Raw genomic sequence first — 26,319 nt, 5'->3', positions numbered from 1 at the left:
GAATAGACTTGGATGGAAGAGTTGTGTTTGCAAAGCTATTCTCTAACATTTACTTGTTAAAGAAGGCCACTCTTCTTTCTGTTGCTTTTCTGTGGGCCTTTCATAGGCATTAACTTCAGATACTTTAGCTGAGAAGCTTTGAACGTGTCATCTTCTGACAGTGTGGCAAGAGATACTAATTTAATTGCAGATCTTAACAGGAAGCTCAGCAGAGCAGCAGGGTGACTCGGTCGGATAGCACAGTCATGTGTATGAGTTTTGCTTTGTCTTAACTTTCTGAAGTTAACATGAGCCTTTGTTTTACACCAGGTTTCAGAAAGACCCAACGTGGTCAGAAACTGGAGACAGGTATTTACTAAAGCTCTTTCGAGATCACCTTTTCCATCAGGTGACAGAAGCGGGTACTCCTTGGATTGACCTCAGTCACATTATCTCTTGTCTTAACAAGGTACACTGTATTTGGGTTAGCTTTTAAAAACTGCGTGGGTTAAATTTCTTTAGAATAATATTCCAATTCAAAGCAAGTTGTCATTGGCAGGTTAATTCTGCTGATTTAACTGATGGTTATTTTTTCACCTATTTTGGTTGAAAACAATGTATTCTCAAAGCTAATACTCAAACATTTGTAGATATTGTAAATAAACTTAGTACATTAATGTTAATACTCAGGATTCAGTAATACAGCATGAGATCCATATTAACCTTTTCATCCTAGAACGCATTGAATACTGTGGATAAGCAATGCTGGTCCCTTTATGCTACTCTGGTCTTTTCAATACAGCATAAAGGATCCGTAAAACCCTTTTTACAGGGAGAGGTTTCTGTTGATATAGTTATCACATAATATGGTCATAAAACAAGAGAGTCCATTCCTAAACTGTGCTGACCAGAGTGGAAGAGGGGAGGTCATATCAAGAGGGGAACTGCAATAGAAGTTTAAGCAAAATCCAGCACTGACCTAGACAGTGAGGAAAATTTCTGTAACATACTGTGTTAAGCCCATTTCTGGTAAAACCCATAGTCTTGCAGTCTTCTAAGAGCTGCACCACTAGCAAAACTTTAGCTGAATGCTTTCACGGTTAATAGTGGGAGATGTAAGATAGACTACAAGATCTTAAGTGATTGTGGAGTTGCTTGTTTTGCTCCATGAAGTACAAACTTTTTTTTTTTTTGTCAGATCAGCTTTCAACTTATCTTATGTTGTTTTATCAAATTTCAGTAACATGCAGGAGAATAAGATGCTACTGTTCTTTGTAGCCTTCTGGTCATTCCACTCCTTACAGAGAGAGTGGCAATGCGGACACTGACAGTATATGGTTTGTGGCTACTATTTTCTTTTCTAGGATTAGGTAACCAACTTTCTTTTCCATGAATGTTTGTACATACTCAGATCCATTGGCATGAAACAGCTGACTATTTACAGTGAAAACTCTTTCTAAACTGTCACAGCTTTTTATCTGCTGTTAGACCACTGCTGTGCGTATTTTTTAACCATTTTTATCTCTGATTGGTGTCTGTAATCACTTTAAAAGGGGCAGTAAAGGGATTGACGAGGCTAAATCAAAAGCATGTTGCTATTCAAATAGTGGAATGTCATCATGATTTAAAAGCGGTAACCAGTATAGCTCTGTAACAAGTGGGGAGCAGCCCTGAATTTGTAAGTAGGAGGCTATGTCAAAGAATGCCTTATTCTATAAATGCTCATGGCTTATCTTTTTTAAACAGAGGCTCTTCTCTTCTGTGGTTGTGGACTCAACACACACACAAAAAATAAGGCTTTGTAGAACTTTGCTTCAGAAACACACTCTACAAAGCGTTTCTGAAATCATAGTGTTCACTAGTAGAAGTGGTTATTTGGGCTTTCCTGCTATGCCCCAAACCATTCTTTTGGAATGAAGCTCACTCCAATGTTTAAAAAGATCTTTTTTTTTTCTCCAGTATTGTGTTTTTGAGATCTTTTTTGCTAAGACACTGATTTATGTATCCAAAGAAAAAGAAAGTTATATAATGTTTCCAGTTGGCTGTGTAGTTTTCTTAATACAAATCTTCCATATGCTGAACTTGTGAAGGTATTGCCAATTTTGTGAGAAACAAGGTGAACAGCAGACAGTTTCTCACACAGCCCAAACATGATAACATTTTGTAATGGGTGTTGGAAGGGAATTGTAGTTTTATCCTACTCTACAAGAATTAGAAGCTAATTGGCTTTCTTTTTGTCCTTCTAAGCTATTTACAAAGCAGGAGCTTTACATCTGGGAGGTTACAGCTCTTAAGGTTATGATCAGAATGTTATTTTTAGAAGATAAATGCAAGCGGTTTCTAATTTGCTGCGTTGCATCAGACAGCAGCCAAAATCTCAGTGCCAAATGTAATTGTCTTTCTGCCAGTCAGTACAGCATCACATTTATTTAATCCTGCTGGGGCTGAATTTCCAAAGATCATCTCAATGATATCGTACCCTACTTGCCTCTGCCTCGCCTTCCGTACGGGAGCTGGAAAGGTTTTAGTATCAAAATTTGTAAATATTGACATATTAAGCCACAAAGCTTTTCATTGCAAGAGTCAGTTCTGCATTGCTGGAGGTGTCTTGCAAAGTGAGATCATAAGAAAGTGTTAGAAGAGATTATCAGCACGTGAACTACCATGTTTCTCTGCTCTGAATTAAGACTTTGTGATATATCTCTAATGTAAGTAGTGTAACACACGTGCATCCCAAATTGCTACTTTTCTGCTTTGTTCCTGAAACTTCCTAGTGAAAGGAATCCAGCAGCCTCCTTAAGGGAGATTGTGCCATTTGTGGTGCTTCATGTTTTCTAAATAGATTTCATTACAAAAGTGTTTCTGCATCTATTACAGGCAATTGTCATCAAATATTGGTGACAGGAGTTGCATGGAGGTTGCTTGGAAGATCATGCAACTCGGTTCTGGTATTACTTTAATACTGTATTTGAGAAGTCAGAACAAAACATGAAAACAAATGTGGAACAAATTTTAATCTTTAAGCCTGAATTATCCTTTCATTTATGGACTGTAAGTAGGTAATATTTTTCTTAGAATAAGGGAAGAAGTGTACTCTACAGAAGGCTTCAACTAGTTTGTGTCCACAATGGAAAAAAGAAAAAAAAAAAAAAAAAGAAAGGTTTTGGTTTCTACCGTTATTAAGAGTACTTGGGGTTGGTCCATCCATTAATTCATTTTTAGAATGGGCTAGAGGTAATTTACCTACCCTGCTAGGAGGCATGTGGACCTTATGTGCAAATATAGTGGATGATGTGCAAATGTTCTGTCAAATGTTCTGTTCACCAGGAGTTATCTGAAAATTATACTAGATATTCTGTACAGGGGGAAGTAGAATTGCAGGATTACTTGATTTATGGACAGGAAGAAAACAATGGTAACCTAGTCCACAGGTGTGGGATGTCCATCATGTTAAGACCAAAATGTCTTGGTTTCTTGGCAAGTATGTTGTTTTCGTGGAGCTCAGATGTGTTGACAAAGAAAGGAAGGATCTGAGTTGCACCAAAATAATGTACTTGTGAAGAAATTGATTGCGTTTGTTATTGGAGAAATGTTTTGCCATTTATTTCACGCTTCTTTTATTTTATCTTTTGCATTCTTGTTACAGTTAGATGCTGGTGTGCCAGAAAAAATAAGCCTCATTTCCAGAGATGAGAAGAGTGTACTTGTGGTAACTTACAGCGATTTAAAACGCTGCTTTGAAAATACTTTTCAAGAACTGATTGCAGCCGCAAATGGTCAGTTGTAGTATTTGCTGAAAGCATGCAGGACATTGCTGAGGAACTTAACCAATAGCAAATTGCACTACAGCTGAATTGTTGTTGTCATCTCATTTCACATTTGGGAAACAAACAGGAGATGAGCAAAGCTGCTTGCACTTCAGTCAGGTACACTGTTACTTGAAGGGAAGAATGTTTCACTTATCCTAGAGCTAAGGCTGCCATTGGAGGCTTTATCTGTGAAGAATTTATTTTAGATTAAGGAACACATCAGGTGCATGATGTTCCTGCTTTTATTTTTTCCACTTGTATATGCACTAATTTTAATTTTTTTAAGACTTTTCTGATCTCTGAAGTTTTGCCACATTGTATACTTAAGGGAAACTCTTTGCAAGGACATTTCTGGGATACATTTTTGTCACTGAGGATAAAGTAAAATTTATTCATTTTTGATATTATTTGCACCCAGAATAGCATAAAGGACCAGGTAAATAATTTAATAGAAATTGTGTTCTATTAATTACCATTTAGTTCGTAACCTCTGTAAAAGTGTGTTGTATGCAAGCTCTGTATGCCACCCACTGTTAGCTCGGAAAAAAAGAAGACGAAACTTTAAAATTGATCAGCTCGAAGTATCACTGAATTGACCAAAAGCAAAAAAGGAAAGAAAGTTCCCTGTTATTTGAATTAAACTTTGTCTAAGCGAAGTGACGAAAATAGCATCATGGGAAACATCTATAATTTAAGGAGCATATCAAACTTGCTCTAAACACAACCATCGCCTTGTAAAAAATGTTTGTATGTTTTCCTGCTAGTCAGAAGCATTTACATTTATGCAATTTTTTAATAGATTTTTTTAAAAGAAATTGTGTTAAAATGCCTGAAGTTTCAGGAGTGTATTACTTTAGGTTATTTACAGTATAATTTTTGTATAAAGTTCTGTTCTTTGAACCACAGCTTTATTATGGTACGCTACACTGGATACAGATACAAAGACACTGTTAAGAAGATTAACTAAACACAGCAGTTGTCTGGCATCAAGAGCTTTTCAAGTTTTACAGCCTGAATCTGGAGGGATAATGATCTGCTGTGCCTTTGCAGTCACTGCTTAGCCCAAAGTAATATTACTTTTGATAATACTCAATACATGAATATTCCTGAAGTAATTCAGTCTCAAAAGTCTGGAATTTTCCTCCTCAATTACCTTTCTAATATTTGGACGTGCAGTTGTCTCCAAACTTGGGTATTCATGGGATTTCTAGTTAAACACCTACACTTTGATACTGAAGACTGCCAAATACGTAGGAATTTTCTTTCTTAAAGCAGTAGTGAAGACTGTATCTATCCTTTCCCAGCACTGAATGTTTTAATAGCACTGGGTGCTCACCATGGAGAAAATGTGGAAACTCAAAAGGTCAGGACAGACTCTAAGCACTTGCAACTGATGTTACTGGCATCGATTTTAATAATTCTCAATATTTGTAGTTTTCAGAGAAGTTTTTAATATTTCTCTGTCCACTTTTATAAGCTTTAAAATGATTCTCCGCCTTGAGACTTGCATCAAGGAAAGCAACTCTCGTCACATCGAAAGCTTTGAAGACTAGGGACGTGCTTTACACATTTTAGAAAATGTGGTTGAATCCACATAAGGTAGCATCAGTTGTTGAGTTTAAAGGTCGATTATTGTTGCATTTGATCAAATGAATTTTAAAAGGAACATAATGTTTAATATTCAAACGATAACAGTTGCCAGAATGTTCTTTTTAATGTAAAAGGAACAGGAACTTTGAGAAGTGAACATTAAAAAAAGAAAAAAAACAGTCTTTTATCATTAGCTCATGTATTTGAGGAAGAGCAGCTGTCTTTTATATGTTTTTTGACAAATCATATTGTAATTCTTTTGTACAAAAAAGAAGTACTTGTATTCTAGAAGAAATATGAAATGCTTAATTTATAAGCGGGCTGAGGTTTTTTCCAGTATTGTTTTCTTTGAAAATGAAAGGGGATCATCTGTTCAGTTGTGGGGTTTGGGAACCTTTGAAAATTTAATTTGTGGACCAATATTTTGTGAAAGTGTAAGGCAGGGGTAAAATAGGGCTTCAATTCTCATCCTTTTTAGACCAGCAAACCACCCTCTGCAAGACATGTCTAAATTGCAAACCTGTGTGTATTTGCATAATGTCAGTTTGCTTCAGCCCTTGTTAACCACAGGACTTGGTTTAAAAACAAAAAGGTAGACAGCTAATAAGTTTTCATACATAAATAATGTCAGCCAGAAAATATTTGGTGTCAGGCAATACATAACATGGTAATTAAAAAAAAAAAAGTTGAGCTTTGTTTTTTTTTTTTTCCTATTTATTTCATTTGGTTTGTATTTGGGAATGATTTAAACAGTCTGAAGTTTAGCTTGGGTGTTTTTTGGGGGAGAGCCCTTCTGCCCCCTTTTAATTCCATTTAGAAGGTTGTCCTAAAGTTCTAGTTCAGTCCATTCATAGGAAGAATTATATGTCTGTATTTATAAAGAAGAGCCACCAGGATGTGTCCTTCTAGATGGGAAATTTAATTCTAACCTTTCTATTCTTACAGCTAAAAGCACAGACGGGGCAACCTTTGAAATCATGTGATGTTGGTCATTTTAATTTTTGTACTGGTTTTAAATTCTGTTGCTGTATTTACTATATTGTAAATATTTTGTTGAGGGGTATCTATATATTTTTTGATTTGCCCTTGTTTCAGTAATTCAGGTGTCAACTCCTTCCCCTAAAAAGCACCAGTATGTTAAGTTCTGATGTCATGATCCCCATATGTGTTACTCATCTTTAATCCTGTTTTCATTCTTCATGTGTACAGCAGTATTTTTAATAAAGAATACCAGAAACAACGTGGCCTTTTTTTGACAACGTGAACTATTGAAGTATTTGGATATGCAGCTTTTCAGCTCTTCTGCTGGATCTGTATTCTGTTCAGCCATATTTCTTCTGTGTTTTGTTTCCAGTGCAAAGTTCAAACAGCTGTGATTCACTAATAGTTTTTAGTGCTTGCCACTTGGAGTACATGAGTTATCCTAAAACATACAGATGCTGATTACGCAAGTCACACTAATACACACTTCCTTAACTCTGAGTCAACTCAGTAGCAAATATATTATTTTTTCTTGAGAATTTGCATGTCAAGTAATTGGCAGCTTCATTTAACAGGATTTCTTTTCTGTACTGTTAACATACAGTGGTGAGTTGACTTTTGGATTGACATAGAAGAACTTACTCCAGTTCTGACTATGCTTATGTAACAGGAAACTTTGTGCAATATATATGAAATAGTTGGTAATTAGTATTCATTTAGTAAGGAGTTCTTATCCCTTAAATTGCATTGTTTCTAGAAATTCTATTGTGTGGAGACTTCATTGCCAGGCCTCTCTCCATCGTATTTGAAAAGTCATGGCTATCGTACAGTGTCCCTGGTGACTGGAAAAAGGTAAATGTATCACTTGCATTTTTAAGAAAGGGAGAAAGTTGGATCTGGGGAACTACAGGCTGGTGAGCCTCACCTCCATGCTTGGAGAGATCTAGGAGCAGATCCTCCTTAAAGAGATGTTAAGGCACATGAGGGAGGAGCAGGTGATCTGAGACAGCCAGCATGGCTTCACCAGGGGAAGGTCTTGTCTGACCAACCTCGTGGCCTTCTGTGATGGAATGATGGCACTGATGGATAAAGGGAAAGCAAGTGATGCCATTTACTTGGACTTCTTCAAGGCCTTTGACATGGTCCCCCATCAATCTCTAAATTGGACAGAGATGGATTTGAAGGTTGCATTGATCAGTAGATAAGGAATTTATTGGATGATCTTGGCCGGAGGATTGTTGTCACTGGCTCTGTGTCCAGGTGGAGGCCAGTGAAAGGTGTCCCCCAGGGGTCCATCGTAGGATTGGTACTCTTTAAAATATTTATCAGTGACACAGATAATGGGATTGAGTGTGCTCTCAGCAAATTTGTTGATGACACCAAGCTGAGCGGTGCAGCTGGTATGGCAGAAGGAAGGGATGATGTCCAGAGGGATGAGTTCCTGGAGAACAGTTTATTGAGCATTCCTGCCAAGGTGAATGTGGGTGCCATAGTGGCTTCCGTTACTTAAGGGAAGCTTATAAGGAGGAGGGAGATCAACTGTTTATGGGAGAAGGTGGTGATAGGACAAAAGGGAATGGTTTTTAATCTAAATCTCCCCTCTTGTAGTTTGATGTCAGGGGAAGTTATTCACTGACAGAGTGGTGAAGTGCTGGCACAGGCTGCCCAGAGAAGCTGTGGATGCTCCATCCTTCCCTGGAGGTGTTCAAAGCCAGGTTGGATGGGCCCTGGGCTAGGGTCTGATTTAGTGGTTGGCAACCCTGCCTGTGGTGGGGGGAAGGGACTAGATGATCCAACTTGATGGGCTTACAACCCAGATCATTCTATGATTTAAAACTAAAGCTGTGCTAAGCCCCTGTAGCTTTTCTTAGTAATGTGCAGCAAGAGCTGCAGAGCATCCTACAGCTGTACGTAACACCACTGTGTTCTGTGTCTCTGGAGAAGATATCATGTCAACCTCCTTTCAGCATGGCTTGGAGATGCAGTTAAGTCATAAAATATGGCAGAAAGCCTTTGATAGACACCTAAGTAGAGGCAGCTTCTCTGGGCTGTGCATCTGGGGTGGGGATTTGGAGGTTTTCTGAACAAGAGTGAACAGCTACTGGGCATGAGCTGCTAGCTTGTGACACTGCCAGTTCAGAACAGGCTTTGTTGGTGACAACTAGCTTTGTGTGAGCAGAATGGGGACCGTTAAGGAATATTGGTCACTGGGCTGATTTGTCTCCCCCCACAGTGAAACAGTGGCTTTCTTGGAGGCAGAGTTGAGTTTTTGTCTCCAGACAGCAGTAAGCATTTCTTAGATACGCAGAGGTGAGTGGATTTCTCTGGCACAGGGAAGGAGTACAGGTGTCTGTCACTGTGTCAAGTTTGTTGTGTGGAGCGTGCTGTCTGTGCCATTGCTCCATGGTCCTATTTGCTCACAAGACTGGTGCATTATGTGTTTTAGTGCTGCTCAGCGCTGAGCCATCTGTTGCAGTAATTTCTGATGCTGGATTAACGAATTTGGTAGATTCTTCCAAAAAGCAAACTTTATTGCATGAATTTAGTGATCGAATATGCTATGCGAAGACAGAAAATGCAAGATAAAATATGGGTTATTCACATCACAGAAACTTAGGGGATTCATATAAAAGTAGTCTTTGTAGATCAGTTTTCTTAAATATTTATGCAGAAAAAGCATATTTATATATTTACATTGTGCAAACACTTCAGAGGTGCATTATCCCATAGTTAATTTTTTTGCTGAACTGGACTTAAGAAATTGTTTTCTGAATTTATTTTTTATTTTTACCAGAAAGAGGTGGTGCAATAGTTTGTATTTAAAACTGGTGATCTTTTGGGAAGGAGGAACTGGAACTGATGTACAGTTTAGAAGTAGCAATGCATATTTCTTTTACTTGCATACACGAGATCATTTTCCTTTGTAAATATACAAAAGATCATTTGCCTTTAGGTCTGTTAATGGGTTAAGTTCACAGTTCTTAAACTGACTCAAGAGATCAGAATCCTATGTAACATTTTCAATGATTCAGTGCTGTTAAATGGCCAAATCCTTGTTAACATTGAATTCAAAGATAAAAGGGGGTAGTACATCCCTATGCACCTTGAACAGGGAACATTCACGTCCTTTCTGAGATGCTATACAAAAATCTGTTATAAATCAATGATGCATTTTTATTCCTGTACATATATACTATTAACTAACCTAGAAATTCAACTGCCTTCATTAAAAAAAAAGCTGCCCTAACTCTCTAAACAGATTGCCGTGTCACTTCTAAACAATCCCATTGCACTCTAGACACTCTCTAGAAATTAATACTTTGCTTTAAGTATATGCAGTTTAGTAGCCATAGTGTCTTTTTCAGCCAGAGTCCCATAAACAAAATATACTCAGTGCAGTGTTAGAAAGGCCATTAGATTTCACAGACAGAGCTTGGCTTTAGTGTATCTTGTTTGTTTCCAGTGTGTGAATGTTGGCACATTGACAAAGTGCAAAACTTCAGCAATATTTAGTTTACCTGGTTCCAGTAGGATTGACCAAACTGAGTTGATCTGCGTTCCTTCTTATCATAGTACTGGCTTTGATCTTAGGTCTTTTGTATCCTTGCAAACTGTGTTTTGAAATTCTTGCTTTGCAAGACTCCCTCCCTCTTTTGTCCTCTGGAGCAGTAAGACTTGTGTTGTCTCATCCCAATCTGACTCATTCAGAGGAATGGCCTTCCCCAGAGGATCTCAAAGTAGTGCATGATCTGCTTGTTGTTCTCAAAGCATCCTTCATTTTTCAACCCTACACAGATAGCCTCACTATAGACCCACGCAATAGGGTGCAAATTCCAAGATGCTTTATGCTATGGACTCCCCCCAGCTGCCTCTCCCAACTGGAGGCTGGATTAGTGCAGCATTGCGTGCCCCTCTGCTGCCGAGGGACCAACCGTGAACTTGTTTTGTTTGTAATGATGACTGTTCTGGTTGTCAGAAGCACTGGGAAAGTTATTACAGCTATTGCTGTTCAGCATTAGGAAAGTCAAGGCCTAAGCAGTATTTTGCTATGTTTTGTACATGTATATAGTGGTCTGTAGAAACAAAGATCACTTAGATTGTCAATGATATCCTCTTAGATTTTAGCATAATTAAAATTACTGGGGTCAACATGTCTAAACTGACATTATTTTAGAGAAATCTTTTTTAAAAATGCATATTATGAGGACTGCTCTAAAAGTAATGCCTCCTATTTTATCACGCTGGTCCGTGACATCAGAGAGGGGTGTTGGTGGTATGGCAGCAGAGGTTGAACCTTCCCAGCAATATTCTGATATGTATTGTGGTGTGACAGATGGCAGCACAGGGGCAGTCTGACAGGACGGCATCTGACATGAAAGTGTGTATAACGCAAAGGTGCCATGGAGTTCCTCCATGCAGAAAAAACAGCACCCACTGACATTCATAGAAGCTTGCTGAACATTTATGGAGATCAGACAGTGGGTGTGAGCACAGTGAGGCAGTGGGTGGTGCATTTTGGCAGTGGTGACAGAGACATGAAAGAGAAGGCATCATCCAGATGGCCTTGCACAGCTGTCACACCGCAAAATGAAGAGTCTCAACCAGCTCATCCACATGAATTGACCAATGGTGATGACTGTATTGAAAAATAACATTTTGTAGCTGAGAATTTGCTGTACCAAATACTGTTACTATTCTCATTGTATCTGTTGTAGTTTCCATGAAAGAAAAAAAAGAATAGGAGGCATTACCTTAAGAGCAAGCTACATAAATCTTAGCCCAGAAACACTTAAATGGATGGCTGGGAGTGATGGACTACTGAGCTGTAGTCAGGAGGGGGAGAGTGGCACACTTTCATTTTCTCCAGCACTGTGTTTCCATGAGTGTATCTTCTCTTGGAGTCGCTGAGTTGGTCACAACTGAAACTGCAGAAGCTTCTCGGCTTTGCTATTCCAGAAAGCCCTGACTCCTTGCTCCTGCTGACGCCTTTCACGCTGAAATAGAGCAGCATTGTTGTTAGCACATTTAACATGTACCACCATTTGTTACGATGACTTAAGCAAAGACACACTACAGGAAACAGCTTTATAATCAGGGAAACAGCATTGATGCAGATGGGATTGCTTAGTGGGGCAGCAGAGCAGAGGACTGAAAGAGCCCTTCTGTGTCCCCATTCAGTCCCCTTATAAGCAGAGATGCTGTGACCAAACATCTTCATTAAAGTGACTGTGCTCATTGTATGTATTAACCTTGGTGCATACGGGGAAATATCTGAGTGTTAGCCCTAAGTTCTGTTGTTCATTTGTGACTGTTGCTGGAGAGCGAAATGTCACTGTGGGGCAAAGTAGTGTGCAGTGTCTGCCTGCTGAACTGTGGGTGCTGGGAGGGTCTCCGTCCTTTAGAAGAGAAGATTGAGCCGGAGGAGTGAAGTAGTGAAAGGTCTCAAGCTGCATGATAAAAGCAGAAAGCTGCCAGCTTATAGATGTATCCAGAGCCCAATACAATGAGTTTTTAAGACAAGTGGCCAATGCTTTTGAGGAAGGGCAAAAGAGCTGGGTGTCTCCTATCTCTACCCGCTCTCAGCAGCGAATACAGACTGCTGGTTTTTATTTAAGGCATTCATGTCCCACAAAGAACTGGTTATCCAGTAGGCTGCCTTTTATACAATGCCCTTTAGAAGAGAAGGCTTAATGTCTTCCTAGATGAGCCACTACTTGAGATGCTGTTTGCCTCACAGCACTTTCTTGCCCTGATTCTTAGAGTTCTAAGCTTAAAAGTCTCTTTCAAATGATGAACAAAGTTAAGGCAGGGAGAAGTTTCACACTATTGAACTTAGACGCTGAAGCTTTACCTGTAGGCACAACAAGCCAGGACACTTTCCATCATTGATTAAATGTGAAATCCCAAGTTAAACCTATGTTGGACTATAATGCCTAAAATTAGATTCTCTCTCCCTCGTGTTTATAAGTTCACGGGTGCTTTGTCTCTCTCCTTTTAGACAGTCAAGAACCTTGGCTGTCCTACTCTTGAATTCCATGTAAAACAGAACATCTGTGAAGACTTTGAGAACCCAGGATTTTACTTTTAACTGGCTTTCTTGGATCTTTAGCTCACAAGCCCATATGTTTTGTCAAGAGTGAGGTCTGTGCAGTATGAAGCTTGGAGGGTCCTCCCAGTCAGACCGCTCCATGTTTGTTGGTAGGTGGATGGAGTTCATGAGGAGTCTTCATGATGAGTATTGCAGATGCATCGCATGTTTTTACACTGCGTCTGCTGGCAGATGGACAAGTGCTTTGAAACAAATTCCACAGCTATGTGACAAGGTTAGTCACAGCCTCGGTGGACTTTTAAAATGGTTTCTCAAAGAAGTGCTTCAGTGAGTCACAATGTAATTGCTGAGTCTTAAGGAGCAATGGGCTGGCAGAAGTGCAGTGTGCATGCTAACTTATGAGCCTTAAAATCACTTGGATCCTCTTATTCCTCACCGGGCTTTGCATCCTGTGAACCTGATTTTTCTTGCAGCCACACATCATAATGTTTTGTTGCTGTAGCCCTAGCTTATTCAGAGAGATTAATGCTTTAACAAACAATACCTCGTATCTCAAGGCTGACTGGAAGGCCTGAAGCAATATTGTGAGCTAAAATAAAGGAAGCTTCAGTGCTACACTCAGCCTCTACTGAAGCTAACTGACCAACCTTTGTACCAGTAGAGTGCATCTGTTTGTTTTACCTTGAGTGCACTGGTGTACCTGGGCTCCCACAGAGTACTCTGAGAGCCTGCAGAGTTGGGCATCTGTGGTCTGGCTTTGTACTGAAACAGAGCTTACAGCCAACAAAGGCTTTCTTTTGCTGTGAGCTACTTCCGCAGTGGGAATGTAAATTAGAAAGTATCTACTTGGATTTTAATTGAGATTGTTTGTTGGAAGGAATGGCTGCTTTTTCCCTGTCAGCCTGCATTCAGGATCTCAGTGAAGTAGGAGTTTGACTGTGGCTTTTGAGATGCTTGTTCCAACTCAAAAATTATGGTCTCGGTTATTTTTCTGGCTTAGAAATTTGCTTTGACTTGGGGGCTTTCTCCACCCTCAGAATTTTGGCTCACATGGGTTGGCCTTTTTCACCAATACTGAAAAGCTAGAAGAGAGGTGCAGCTGAGATTCTGCCCACTTGCAAAGAAATGGACCTCAGAGTACTGCTCTGTCTTTGCCCCTAGACCTGTCCGTTGGGATCTTGTAACTCGAGGAACTGGAAAGATTTTTCCCACTGTTTGCATTAACACCTGTTTTCACCTTATTGCCAATAGCAAGTCCAGGGCATGTGACAGCCATGTCAGTAGTTGGGCTCCCTGCCACTACCTGGGCCTGAAAGGCTCATCAGAGCTTGGGGAGATGCTCCTGTCCTGTACTGAGATGGGGTGAATGAGGACATTGCTCCTCCTGTGTTGGTCTGCATCTGCATCCCAAACTTCAGCATTGAGGTGGATGGAAAGGGGTGAGGAGTGCTCCAATTCTGGCCAGGCATTGCAGTGAATGTGGTCAGGGCTGAGACCTTCCTCATCCTGGAACTGGCACCAGCTGCCCTGGCTGTGAGCTGTTCCTGCTTTCTGGGTTTATTTCAGGGTCATCCTTCTGATAATCCAGCAACCTCAACCAGCTCACTACAAGGCAAAGCAAGCAGAACAAAGAGGGCAGGAGCACAGAGCAGGACACTTGAGGTGCACAGGAAGAGGTAGCGCTATTGAGTTAGATCAGCTTACATGTGTGGATGTCTACAAGCTCTATCTTGTCCAGTATTCAGTGCTGTGTTTAGAGGTGTGTATGTACTGCTCCAGCTTCACCTAAGTAAAAGATGCTTAGCTAAAAAGCTGACACTTTTAGGAATGTGTGCACACCAAGGGGTTGCTGTTAGCATATGTGAATGCTTTTCAGGTGTAATGCTGCAGCAATGCTTGTTTAGCTTGCAGCCAGATGACCTTGTGTGTTCTCAGCCAACTGTTCTGTTCCCTGAGGATTTGTATTCTAGCAGGCATGGCCAAGTTCCATTTTTTTCCTACCCTAGCATTTTTTCCTTACGGAGCCAAACAGGCTCCTTAAAGCCATTCCAGAGCAAAGGCTAGGCATGCTCCATCCTGCTTGTGCCACCCAGAGGAAGAAGCATTGTGTGCATTTCGACTGGGGAGGCCACGGTGTTGGCTGTAGGACTGAGAGCAGCGCCTGCAAGGAGCTGTGTGTTTTGGCTGTGCAAGCAGGCCTGCCTGCGTGCTCCCATCCCTGTGTATCTGTGTGCTTAAGCACTGCCTTCTTGGTCACTGGAGTTTTTCTCAAAGCACAACCTCCCCACCTTGGTTTCAGCTGCTGCAATTGTTTGCTGAGACAATACCAGGCTGCCTGGCGCAGAGACGGTGACTGGCCCAGCGTGGCCAGGCTGGCTTTGACCTCCTGCCAAGGTAGACCTGGGCCTTCCTCAGCCTCGTCCTGCTGCCAGCTGGGTGGGCCCAGGGTAGGCTTGGGCTGGCTGTGAGCAGAGAGCTGGAACCAGCTGCAGGCACTGCCAGCACTGAGAAATAAGCGTTGGTGCTGGTACAGTGCGGTGCTTAGCACAGCACTCACTCCTGCTTGGGCAGCTCTCAGGAATTAGGTGGAGGAAGATGGCCAGTATATTACAGTGCTTAAAGGCAGGAAGAGAACTGAGGCCCTCACATCCATCTATTGTAAAGTTGCCTCTTTAGCATCCTGAGCCCATGGGTGTTAAATGGACCGTGCTTAGCTGACTCATGTAAAACAAGGGCAGCAATGGGAGCCTTGTCCCGGCTCGGGTGCCCTTGGGGACACGCAGGAAAGACCGCAAATCCTCCTCAGCTATGTGTTCCTCCTCCCCCTCACCAAGAGCTGGTTTCCTGTAGCCTCTGCCTCCGTGGCATGTGCCTGCCCAGCCTGGCACGGAGCTGATGGTCAAAGTGCTAACTGATCCTAAGGGCGATGGATATGGAAGGGACTGAGGGCTGTTTGCTCCTCTGAGGAGGGCAGGGTGTGGGAGCTGATTGACTCTTGACCCAACTGCTTATGCAGGGGTTGGGCCAGGTCACATCCAGAGGTCCCTTTCCACTGCAGTCCTCTTCTGCAAGGAGCATTGGCAGGGCCTGGGCACACCACAGCTGATTTCATTAGGCCTGATTCAGCACAAGGACCTTGATTCCTCCTCTGACCTCTAACGTAAAGCAGAAGGGAGTATAAAATACAGACCCAAAGAGTGTCCACTTCTGCTTGCTGCCTGTCCACGTGAAGCGCTTCAGTTCTTCTGAGGCCAGCACCATCCCGCTGTCTGCTTGGTAGTCCTTGAAGAAAACAGAAACCTATTAGTTGTTAGCTGTAAGAAACTGCCAGACTTGATTCCTCCTTAATAGGTTTTCTTGTTTCTTTTCCAAACTGTCCTCATTGTAGGGTGCAGTGAACACATACACATGCTATTAATGCAGGTACAGAGTGATAAAAGAAAGGTGCCTGTAAGCAAGGTGAGAGTCTGGCCAGCCACCAGATCAGCCATGAGAGCCTTTTCCACCTTCCATCACAAAATGTGTATATTTTGTCTGTATTACTAAAACTGCCCACTCACTTGAGCAGCACAGTGCACATGTCCTGTCAATAGACACGTACCCAGCTTGTCAGCTTCATACCAGAATTGGTTCATTCTGGTGATCTGCGGAGGAAGCACGACCCCCAAGTCTCACTTCTGCACTAATATTCAAACAGAAACACAAATCCAAAGGATTTTAAGTAGCAGTCCCATTCCAGTGGGATCCAGGCAGGGCTGCTGCCAACAGCCAGATCAGGAAGGGAGTGCTTGCTGCAAACAGAGCTGATTCTGCACCTCCTGTCAGTAAAGCTTGCAAAGCAGTACAACTCCTTGATTGTCTTTGTATGTATCTGCCATGCAAATAAAAAGAAATTAGTTGCTTATTGTTTTGCCAAGTGTCACTTACATTAAATACAAGTGTTTCCTTGATGGGAAGCTCTTCAAATGTCTTTATGCGCTGGGGTGGCTTTATTTTGAAAGTATTTATGTATCTGTTGAACAAAAAAAGAACAGCTTTGGGTGAGAGAGTGTGAAGTGCCCAAGCAGAACTGCTGTTTTTCTTTTCAATGTTTCTTTCTCTATCTGGTTAGCAGCCACCATAGTGGTTTGCAAAAGGAGACCACAGGGCTGCCCAGATGGCAAAGCTGCTGGAAGCTCAGGCTGTGTTCAGGGATTTCTCCTGCTCAGGGCCTAGCCGTGCTGCGCAGCAAGCTGCGACACCCAACAGACCACCCAAAGCACACTCTTAATCCTGCGTATCTCACCTCACTCTTTCCGTGCTTCGGCAGCTTGGGCTTGGAACAGGAAACTTCTCATTGCACAAAGGATCAGATGCAGGGGGAAGCCCACTTTCAGTTGTGAAGATAGTGTTGAGGGGGATGTAGTCCTTGCCTTCCTAAAAGTGGGCAGGAAAAGGCAGTGTTACCCCTGTGGACACAGGCCGGGTAGCATCCCATGGGCTCCCATGTACCTGTTGCACACTGGCCTGCAGCAGGTCACCCAGCCGCTTCACCAGCTCCGAGAACCGCGGCCGCTCGTTGGGGTTGCTCCGCCAGCAGTCCAGCATGATTTGGTAACTGAGGGCAAAAGGAGCGTATGGAGGGTTAGGGCTTCCTTTAATGCGAGGCAGCACAGGCTCCAAAAGCTTCACATCGATAGTTAACTCCTGAGCCCACGCAGTTTCATGAAGGCACTGTCCATCACTTGCCAGGGCCTATTACTAAAGAAGTGAGCTTTCCAAAAAAAGAGGCGAAGGATTTCTTCCCACAGGACACCAGGAAGACGCCATCAACCGAATAATTTAGCCCAGTAGTCATACTTTCTTTTTTCTATCCCTAAACCTTTCATTAAGCCTTTGAATAAAACACCTATTAACTGGCAATGTTTAAGTTAAGGCATCCTTAGATGACTTATATGAATGTGTCACTTCCTTGTGTTGGCTGAGCCAAGCTTTCCTTCCTGCAATAAAATATGTGGAAGAGCACTGTCACTGGGATAATAAAATTAGCCAATGGTTAATGCTTCCAGATAGATGTGGCTGGCTTGCATCCTTTTGCTGCTCCCAGAACTATTTTTTGGCAAGTGCTGCTATTTTGAGTCATGATGCAACACCCAAAAAGGCACTGAGGACATGTCTGGAGGGCAAAATACCCTGGATACTTGTGCTCCTAAGTGATATACCCCATGAGGTGCGTGTTTAATGTGCTGCGGTTCACTCTCATGGGAGCAGATGAGGGTAGGGCACTCCCTGCTGGGGGTCTGCAGACCTGGGGCCTCAGCTGATCCCTAGCTTCCAGGAATGCTGTGTAGCAGCAGCTGGCGGCAGGAGCTGATGGAGGCTGAGCATGGCTGGGAAGCTACGGTCCCCGTCACCTTCCTCTGCCACCAGACAGTGGCTCCAGGAAAGGGTGGGCCCTCACCAGTGGCATGTTTGCAAGGAAGCTTCTACTGCTGCTTCCGAAGTTCAGAAAATGTTCCTAATGTCACATTCCTCCAGCACTTATCTGTGCGCACGTCAGTAAATGCTAAACCTGGATGGGAATGGGTGACCTTCCTTCTTCTGCCCAGGCGAGCCGAGGCTGCGTGCTGTCCTGGCTGCACGGGAGGATGGACACTAAGGCACTGACCCTGCCTTCGCACAGTCACTGTGGACCCCTGGCCTTGGGCCCACATCTCACCATGAGTGGCCCTCCCAGGGTCATTGTGCAGTTCATCCACACTGCCCCATGGGAAGGCCAAGAAGATGGCCAGGGCAACAAGAAGATATGAGACCATTAATTTTCTGTGTTTCTGTGGGGTGCTTTTTTGCAGAAGTTTATACATTATTAATGTTGCAAGGCAGCCCCAGAGGGTGGAGGGATGCAGGGCAAGTAGAAAAAGGCATCTTACATCTCCTCGGTGGCTTGCTCTGGGGCACGCATCCTTGTGCCTTCCTTTAGTTTGCTGCAGAAGTCCTCATCTATTTGGACTCCAGGGTACGGAGAGGCACCTGGGGCAACAGTGGGAGAAGAGGATCATCCATGAATGCATTCATTTATCCATCCATATCCTTCCACCCATCCATCCAACCATCCACAATCGTCCATTCCATCCATCCATCCATCCATCCATCCATCCATCCATCCATCCATCCATCCATCCATCCATCCATCCATCTCTGAGGTAGGAGGGGAATTGCCTCTGCACACGAGGACTCAGCTCTCCTGGCGTATGACATGCAAGTAGTAGTCCCCATCCCTGCAAGGGCACCCAAGCACTTGAGTGTGCAGCATCTGCCTGCAGGGCACAGGGCATGGAGAACAGTGATGAAGAACTGATGATGATGCTAAAGCTCTGCTACTTGCAAGGTAGCAGGGTCAAACCCAGGGCTGTTGGTGGTGTTCACCTGACCTGAATGCAAGAAGATAAACATGAATTTGACTTGAGAAGAATCCCTTAGGAAAAGATAAGTCTGATCTCTCTGTGGTTTGGATCACCCCAAATTCTAGTTAGTTAATGAGATCCAAATGCTCAAAACTACCTTGAGAGTACTAAAATTGTAGCTTAAAATCAGATGACAGCACATTTGCATTGCTTCTCCAGTTTCTGTGGTTTTAAGATACAGCCTGCTGCTGCTCAAGGTATTTTATTTTTCTCTTTCCTGGAGAAAAGACGGCATCAGGAAAAGGGGAAATAAAAGAAAAAAAGCCCCCTCTGAGAACCAGTCACTGGGTTCCAGGAGCTGGGACTTTTAGGAAAAAGCAGCAGGTATTGTGCAGCTGACCGTAAAATGACACTGGTTGGCAGGCAAACCAGCAAGTGTATTAAAGTAATAAATGATTGTTTGTCCTGCTAATTGTATCTTATTATTTCTCTGCTGTTCTCCTCATTTGTCAGTCTCTGTTTTAAACCCAATTAAGATTCTTCTGTTATGAAGATCATTGTTATTCCCTTGCAGCGTGTGTTTTGTATCCTCTGTTTTCAGTATGGGAAAAATAAAAAAGAAGAAAGAATGAAGAAGAAAGCCTCAAAGGATGTTCATGTTAGAATGCATGCTTCAGTTTATCCTGCAGGATCTGTGTGGATGTGTGCACCTGAGGAGGCTGCTGTGCTAGCAGCGGGTTCCCTTCAGGTATTTATAGGCATTGAGGAGATTGCCCAGAGCCTTCTATTCTCCAGGCTGAGCAGTCCCAGCTCTTTCAGTCTGTCCTCACAAGAGAGGTGCTCCAGGCTCTTCAGCATCTTCATGACACTATGTTGACCCTCTCCACCATGTGCAGGTCTCATATGTTTTGAGAAATTGAGGGAAACCTGGGGTTTGGACATGGCAGAAAGAGAAGTGCTCTGATAGCCGTGCTAACCTTCATGCAAGTCAGCTCTCTTGGAATCATAGAATCATTAAGGTTGGAGAAGACCAATAAGATCATCTACTCCAACTACCAATCTATCCCTACCATGCCCACTAATCATGTCCTTCAATGCCACACTCACACCTCCAGAGATGATGGAACACCACCTCCTAGAGCAGCCTATTCCAATACCTCACCACTCTGAGAATAAATGTTTCCTAATATCCAGTCTGAACCTTCCCTGGTGCAACTTAAGGCCAATACGTCTCATTTGCTTGCTTGCTGATGCCTTTACAGACACAAAGAATTCCATTTCTCAGAGGCATGATGTGCACCATTCTCTCTGCCTGCTTCCCACCTTTGTCTGATTTCGGTTTTTCCTTACTAAAGACTCATGGCTGACACGACACACAGGTCTGGCTCTGGCAGCCTCTTCTTGGCCCCTTCCCAATCCCAGGAGCAGGTTTAACGTACCCAAGGAAAATATCTCCCACAGCAACACCCCGTAGGACCACACATCGCTTTTGGTGTTGTAGATTTTATCAAAGATGGATTCCGGAGCCATCCACTTGAGAGGAAGTCGAGCCTGGAATGAAGTGGACAGACCTGACTATTATTTTCAGAGACTCAAAAGAATTTAATCCTAGATGAATAAACTATATATTGCAACTATATATTGTCATGTAAATAACTGCTATTCAAACAGGAACCTGTGGGATTTCCTTACAGGCATCCTAAAGACAGGGGAGAGAACCGCGTGGCCAAAGACAAATCACTTGGTGTTGGTGTTGGAGATGTTCTTGGGAAAGTTTTCAGATACTGCACCCATGGAGCCCCTCAGCACAGCCTGTTAGTGCCTCCTGAGTGGTCCTCAAGCCACGTGAATAAAGTTTCATAGCTAATACATAGTGCTGTCAGATTTGAAAGCTACTTCCAAATGAGGGTACAGCTGGCAGATAGGTGAGACATGCAGGAGGAGAGCCTTGTTTTGGGGGGACTGGTTTCCTTGAAGGAAAGTCACTGGGCACAGGTGTCACACTGAAGAGCTAGCCAGGAGACAAACGTCAGAAGTACTATCAAACAAGAGCTATGAGCTAGTTGCAGCGCCGGAGCATTCTGCTTGAGGACAGACCTGCTTTCTGATATATGCCACATCACATTTGCATAAAAAACATGATGGCTTTCGAGCTCTTTTAAGTTCAGGAAATGCGAACGTCTTCAGAACGTTCTGGTGGACAATTTGAAATGGTATTATAAGCATTTGGATAAAGAAACAGCATCTGGACTTACATCTCCTTTTCTCACATAATCAGGATTCTTATAAATATCTCTTGCGAGGCCAAAATCACAGATCTTCACTACATTGTTCTCAGATAAAAGGACGTTTCTGGCTGCCAGGTCACGATGAATGCACTATAATAAAACAGTTTCACAATCAAGCTGCATTTCCTTAATCCTGCCCACAAATTTCCTGACTGTCTCCCATATCCTTTTTAAAAATAATATTATTTGAGAGATCAAGTTAATATTTTTTTTTTTAGGGAAGTCAACTACAGTTACATGAAATTGATGCAAACAGTGATAGTTCTATTTAAAAAAAAATAAAATTTCTCAAGTCCCAAAAGTCATATATTTTTAAGCCTCTTGATGTTTCCAAGGAAAACGAAGATTCATCTCAGGCTCCTACATGATGTGTGTTGAAATTGAGGAAAAAAAAAATCACACCTGAAAGATCGTCTCTGAATGAATGAGCTTGACCCACTGCCTTCTGCCATGATCCTGTGTTTATGGACTATGGAGACTTGGATAAACACATCATTATATTTATAATGCTGAGAGGAAAACGGCTCTTCCTTTGGGACCTCTCCCAAGGAAGGTGTCTCTGAAACACAGACATAATTTCACCTCTATATCCCATCCTTCTGCAGGGAAAAGTCCCCAGGGCAAAGCTCACCTTTCTGGAGGAGAGGAACTCCATGCCCCTGGCCACTTGGAAGCTGTATGAAATCAGGTCCTCCATAGTGAGGGGCAACTTGTAGAGCTCAGCAGCATCTGCACAGGTAGAAAACAGTTTGTTGCAAAGCTCACTCATGAGGCAGTTATTTTCCCCCTCTCTTACTGATAAAATTGCTCTCATAAATTCAGTCTTCATAGTCGTATTTGAAGGTCAGCCCACTGTCACTGGAAACAAAAATAGTGCTTGCTTTATACCCCACGCTCTGGACACTGCTGTGTTTTCCCCAAAGATAAGGAGCAGTCAGAAGAAACAATCACACATTTTCCTGTCAGATTTAGTAACCCTGGAAATAATCTTTTTTTAAATCTTGTACCCTCTGGACATGACCCTGTGAGTGTCTCCCACGGATGTTTATTAGGGTGATAAATGAGGAAAAAAATTTCAGGGATGCACAGTATGTTGTAAAAATATCACAGACCATGTAGGGACAGGAAGGAACTAATACCTACCCTCCTCGTCCTCCTCCTCATCGCTCAGACTTTTATCTTCCTGAAACCCAGAGCTCGCAAAGCTCTCGCTGCTGGTAACACTGGCCAGCCTTTGTTTCTTGCCTTCCATTGCCTCGATACCCTTTTTGTCTTTCGTCAGCTCTCCTTGTAGAGAGGGGTCCTTCAAACAAGCAGAGAAGAGGTACAACATCAGAGGAGTAAGAGAGAAGCCAGTCACTTCTTGTTTGCACCAGGAGAAGATACTCGCCCGTGGCACATGTGGTCTCATCTCCCCTTGGGGTAGGGACCCAACACCACATGGTGGGGTTTTGCATAGCATTGGGTGGACACTTGCCCTGGACTGTGGCTCTTCTCAGCCTAAGGACATCTGAAAGGACCTTTAATTTCCACTTGGAGACAAGGAGCATGGTGGTTGAGTTGAGAAGAAGCTGACACAGTGCAGATGTCCCAGCCCTACCAAACTAGTGTTGGCTTTTGCTCTCAGGCTGCAGAAAGACTTGCCTCTGAGCAGTGTTTGGCACAGGGCTGTAAGCCCAGGTTTCCAACAAGAAGCAAAAGTACTTGAAATACAGTTGCTGAAGGAACAGCTGTTGTCTTTTTCCTTCACCTAGTGCTTTCATGCAACAGTCAGTGGCAGTTTAATGGGACACATAAAACACTGCTTGGAAAACACTTTCTTTGTAATCTGGAGAGCACTCTAGCTGCATGGCCAGGCTCTTCCATGGCCATCTCTCTCCCCTGCCATGCTCCATCCCCCTTTGGAAAAGAGGCTCAGCCAAAGCCCTTTGGAGGGGGCTACTCCTCAGCATGCTCTACTGCTGCATTCACAGGACCTTTGTCAAAAGTAATGAGATGCCTCTGAGCTCTTGGCAAGGCTGAAAAAGGATTTTGAGCACTGCAGCTCTGGAGTCAGGTTCCTGAATGGCACCTCAGATCTTTTAATCTTCTGGGGGATTTGCTGGATGTACAGTCAGGAACATAGTTGGCACATTTAGGTTCAGGTTTGTAATAAGAAGCAGGCAGTAGATTTGATTCAGAGGGCTGTGAGATGTGAGGACAAGACTTTAATCTCTTTTCCTCTGGGTAGCACTGCTCCTCACACAATAAGAAGATTATTGTCGAATCTCTGAACATTAGGATGTCTTGGAACATTGGCTCTAAATGGCATTATCTTGTTTGTGTTCCCAGCAGTGCTGAAATCACTGGGCAAAACCACTTCCTTCAGCTTCACTGACACGAGCCTCCAAAGTGACCGCACGCTCAGCAGGAATGGGTTTGTCAGCAGAGGGGCAAGAGCATGTGGGGACATTTTGGATAGGATTCACTTCCTCCCACTGGAGATGGCTCCGTCCACATTAATCACAGCAGGCTCCTTGCATTGGCAAGGGGGAGAAATGAGCCCTTTCTTAATGCATTACATCCTGCATCAAACATTCAAAGCTGGTCAGGTGAACTGCATCCAAAAGCAGTTTCTCTCCTTTGGTATCAGAGAGGCTAAGGAGACCAGTGCAGAGGCTGACATCTGCATCCCTGTCACGCTGGGTGTGATGAACCCTACCTGAGGCATCTGCCTCCTTACCTTGGTGGGGCTGAAAAAATTCCTCTTGCTTTTCAGATAGTTTGATAAATTCCCATACTTGCAGTATTCAACAATCACCATCAGAGGCCCTGGGAAAAAAGGAAGTGCATTTTAAGCATCGTAAAGTAATACGTGAGAGTTTTAGTTCTGAGAAGATGAATAGTCTTTCCTACCCATAGATATCACGTGTCCTAAAGAAGTAGAAAGCTGTTTGGAGGACACTGGACATGCTAGCAAAAACAGCACAGTTTCTGAAAAATAGGGATGGGCCTAATTTTGAGTGCTGTGTCATGACCCTGGGTCCTGTGGGACCCTCTGTTTCCTCTTTGGTCAGTCTGAGTTCAGACTGGAGTCCAGCAGCCCACACATCATCACTGAACTAAAATAGGTGACATATCTAAAACAAATGGCCACTCTCACTGGCTCTTTGATTCTCCTAGTGGAATATCATGAAGGACTTCACAATTGTTCCCTTGTGACTCATCACTCGGGGCAAACAGCTGATATCTCAGTCTGTCCAGACCATGTTTAACCTGAGACGTAGCACTGGAGTGGGTGAGATAAAAGACAACAAGTGGCTCCTTATTCAGCATGGTCCTATATTTGCTCTTCTCCTGTTAACAGCCGAAGAGAGTTTAAGTAGGGAAAAGGATAATCACTTCATCAAATAACTGGAGATCTCTTTCTCTCTTCCTCTTTTCTCGCTGAGCACAGGACGAGCTCCAGTATTTCAAGTTAATAACTGGACCTCTGGATGGAAAGCAACACTGCCATGGGAGATCGTTCAAACCATTTTCAATGCAGTGCACATTTTTTACCTCCATTTTTTGTGCAGGCTCCCAGCAAATTCACAATATTCAGATGATGGCCAATGTGGATCAGGATTTTGAGCTCAGTCATCAGTGCTTTGTACTCACTCGCTGTGGCCCCTTCTGTAAATGCAAAACAAGGTCAATGTGACAAGGCAAAGAATTGGTCCCGGTGAGCTTTACCACTTACTGTCATGTTCCACTGAAATAACTTTTATTAACAAATGCATTTCACATGCTGATATTAATTTCTATTCCTCCCTGCCAAGCATCCTATGAATTGCAACAAAACCCATAAAAAAAGTCAGGCAGTCAACTTCCTCCCAGTAGACTCTGATATATTTAGAAATGAAAGAATTTTTCACATGTTTTGTAGTTGCAGCCAAAAAAATGAATGCAAAAAAAAAAAAAAAAAAAAGAGGCTACAAGAGTAAAATTAACTCCATCTAGAGTAGCTTTTTTAGCTGACCTGACTTCAGCCAACTAACAGTTATATATTAGTCTGAACTAGTTAACTTCCCAAGGAGCAAGAGGTAAAAGCAAGGCATTTCCAGAGGCTGATCAGTGCTGTCCCCTGTTCAGGGAAGGGATGAACCACCTTTTGGAGAAGCTCCTCTGAATCTGCTGATCACACAAGAAGCCTGGAGTATTAACATAGACTGGACACGTACATTTTAAATGGTTGAGCTTAGTGGACTACATCTTACTCTTTCTGAATATAACCAATATTAATTAATAGTAACAGCAGTGATGTAAGAAATCTCCCAACTAAACATAAAAGTTTCTACTTAGTGTAGAGCAAAATGTTTCATTCTATCCAAGCAGTATTCTCCTGCAGAATTTTGTTTGGGCAAGAAAACAAGGAAAAAGAAACAGTGTTGTTTTTCATAGACCCAAGAGGACTAAAAAGAGTGATGCCGAGAGTGAGAACTGTCCGGTGAAAAAACCCCGAGTCAGGTCTTAAGGGGCTTGGTTTCAACATCGTTTTGGAAGCAGATTTTCTTGGTGACCCCCCACAAAACTCATCATCTAATCAGTAACTCACTGTTGATCTATCCCACCTCATGGGAATTCTGCATGTACAGAGCTCATGAATGCCTCTGTAGTTCCTGGATAATCAGGTGAGGACACAGGGCACGAGACACATCTTCCCTATCTTCAGTTGGGGAAAAGTACCCAAAAGTGAAGAGGCCTGAGGAGGACGCCGTCACCGTGGGCTCTATTCACAAGCAACAGAACTAAATAAGTGCCCAGAACAGCAAACTGAGGGATCTGCCTGAGGATAGGATGAACTGTTCTCATCAACGACAACAAAGGGAGTTTGAGCGACAAACTCAGAAACAAGAGCCTACTCTGCATGTGCATTTGTGAATCCCACCATGAAGGATCACAGAATCACAGAATCACAGAATCACCCGGGTTGGAAGGGACCCCAAGGATCATGTAGTTCCAACCCCCCTGCCTAGCAGGGCCACCAAACATACACATTCAGATCAGGTTGCCCAGGACCCCGTCCAACCTGGCCTTGAACACGTCCAAGGACGGGGCATCCACAACCTCCCTGGGCAGCCCATTCCAGGGCCTAACCACTCTCCTAGTAAAGAACTTCCCCCTAACATCCAACCTAAATCTTCCCTCCTTCAACTTAAAACCATTTCCCCTAGTCCTGCTGTTGTCAGCCCTTTTGAAGAGTTTACTCCCCTCCTGGG

General features: G+C 43.0%; 3 protein-coding genes across 6 annotated transcripts in view; 2 read left to right on the top strand and 1 right to left on the bottom strand.

Annotated features, from left to right (window-relative positions):
* Nucleotides 1-6,618, top strand: part of PAN3 (poly(A) specific ribonuclease subunit PAN3) — a 76,815-nt gene extending 70,197 nt beyond the window's left edge. For 2 of the 3 annotated variants that reach the window (XM_048933659.1, XM_048933658.1), the window contains exons 19-20: nucleotides 310-448; nucleotides 3,626-6,618. In XM_048933659.1, coding sequence (XP_048789616.1) covers nucleotides 310-448; nucleotides 3,626-3,766 — 280 coding nt within the window. In that variant the 3' untranslated portion in view covers nucleotides 3,767-6,618. Of the gene's footprint in view, nucleotides 1-309; nucleotides 449-3,625 lie in introns of those variants that run through there. The other variant, XR_007374597.1, reaches the window with a different exon arrangement.
* Nucleotides 1-26,319, top strand: part of LOC125688121 (proteasome maturation protein) — a 383,306-nt gene that overhangs the window by 230,549 nt on the left and 126,438 nt on the right. The gene's annotated exons all lie outside the window — the stretch shown is intronic.
* Nucleotides 6,049-26,319, bottom strand: part of FLT1 (fms related receptor tyrosine kinase 1) — a 106,720-nt gene continuing 86,449 nt past the window's right edge. The window contains exons 19-30 of the mRNA XM_048933636.1: nucleotides 24,620-24,733; nucleotides 23,802-23,890; nucleotides 22,223-22,382; nucleotides 21,711-21,808; nucleotides 21,047-21,169; nucleotides 20,231-20,342; nucleotides 18,318-18,417; nucleotides 16,900-17,005; nucleotides 16,694-16,824; nucleotides 16,336-16,420; nucleotides 15,599-15,690; nucleotides 6,049-11,353 (exon numbers count right to left, since the gene is read on the bottom strand). Of these exons, the coding sequence (XP_048789593.1) occupies nucleotides 11,149-11,353; nucleotides 15,599-15,690; nucleotides 16,336-16,420; nucleotides 16,694-16,824; nucleotides 16,900-17,005; nucleotides 18,318-18,417; nucleotides 20,231-20,342; nucleotides 21,047-21,169; nucleotides 21,711-21,808; nucleotides 22,223-22,382; nucleotides 23,802-23,890; nucleotides 24,620-24,733 (1,415 nt within the window). The 3' untranslated portion in view covers nucleotides 6,049-11,148. The remainder of the gene's footprint in view (nucleotides 11,354-15,598; nucleotides 15,691-16,335; nucleotides 16,421-16,693; nucleotides 16,825-16,899; nucleotides 17,006-18,317; nucleotides 18,418-20,230; nucleotides 20,343-21,046; nucleotides 21,170-21,710; nucleotides 21,809-22,222; nucleotides 22,383-23,801; nucleotides 23,891-24,619; nucleotides 24,734-26,319) is intronic.

Source organism: Lagopus muta, chromosome 1, assembly GCF_023343835.1.
Source record: "Lagopus muta isolate bLagMut1 chromosome 1, bLagMut1 primary, whole genome shotgun sequence".
Classification (NCBI taxonomy): domain Eukaryota; kingdom Metazoa; phylum Chordata; class Aves; order Galliformes; family Phasianidae; genus Lagopus; species Lagopus muta.
The sequence above is the reverse complement of the archived record's forward strand: the minus strand, read 5'-3'. Positions and strand labels throughout refer to the sequence as shown.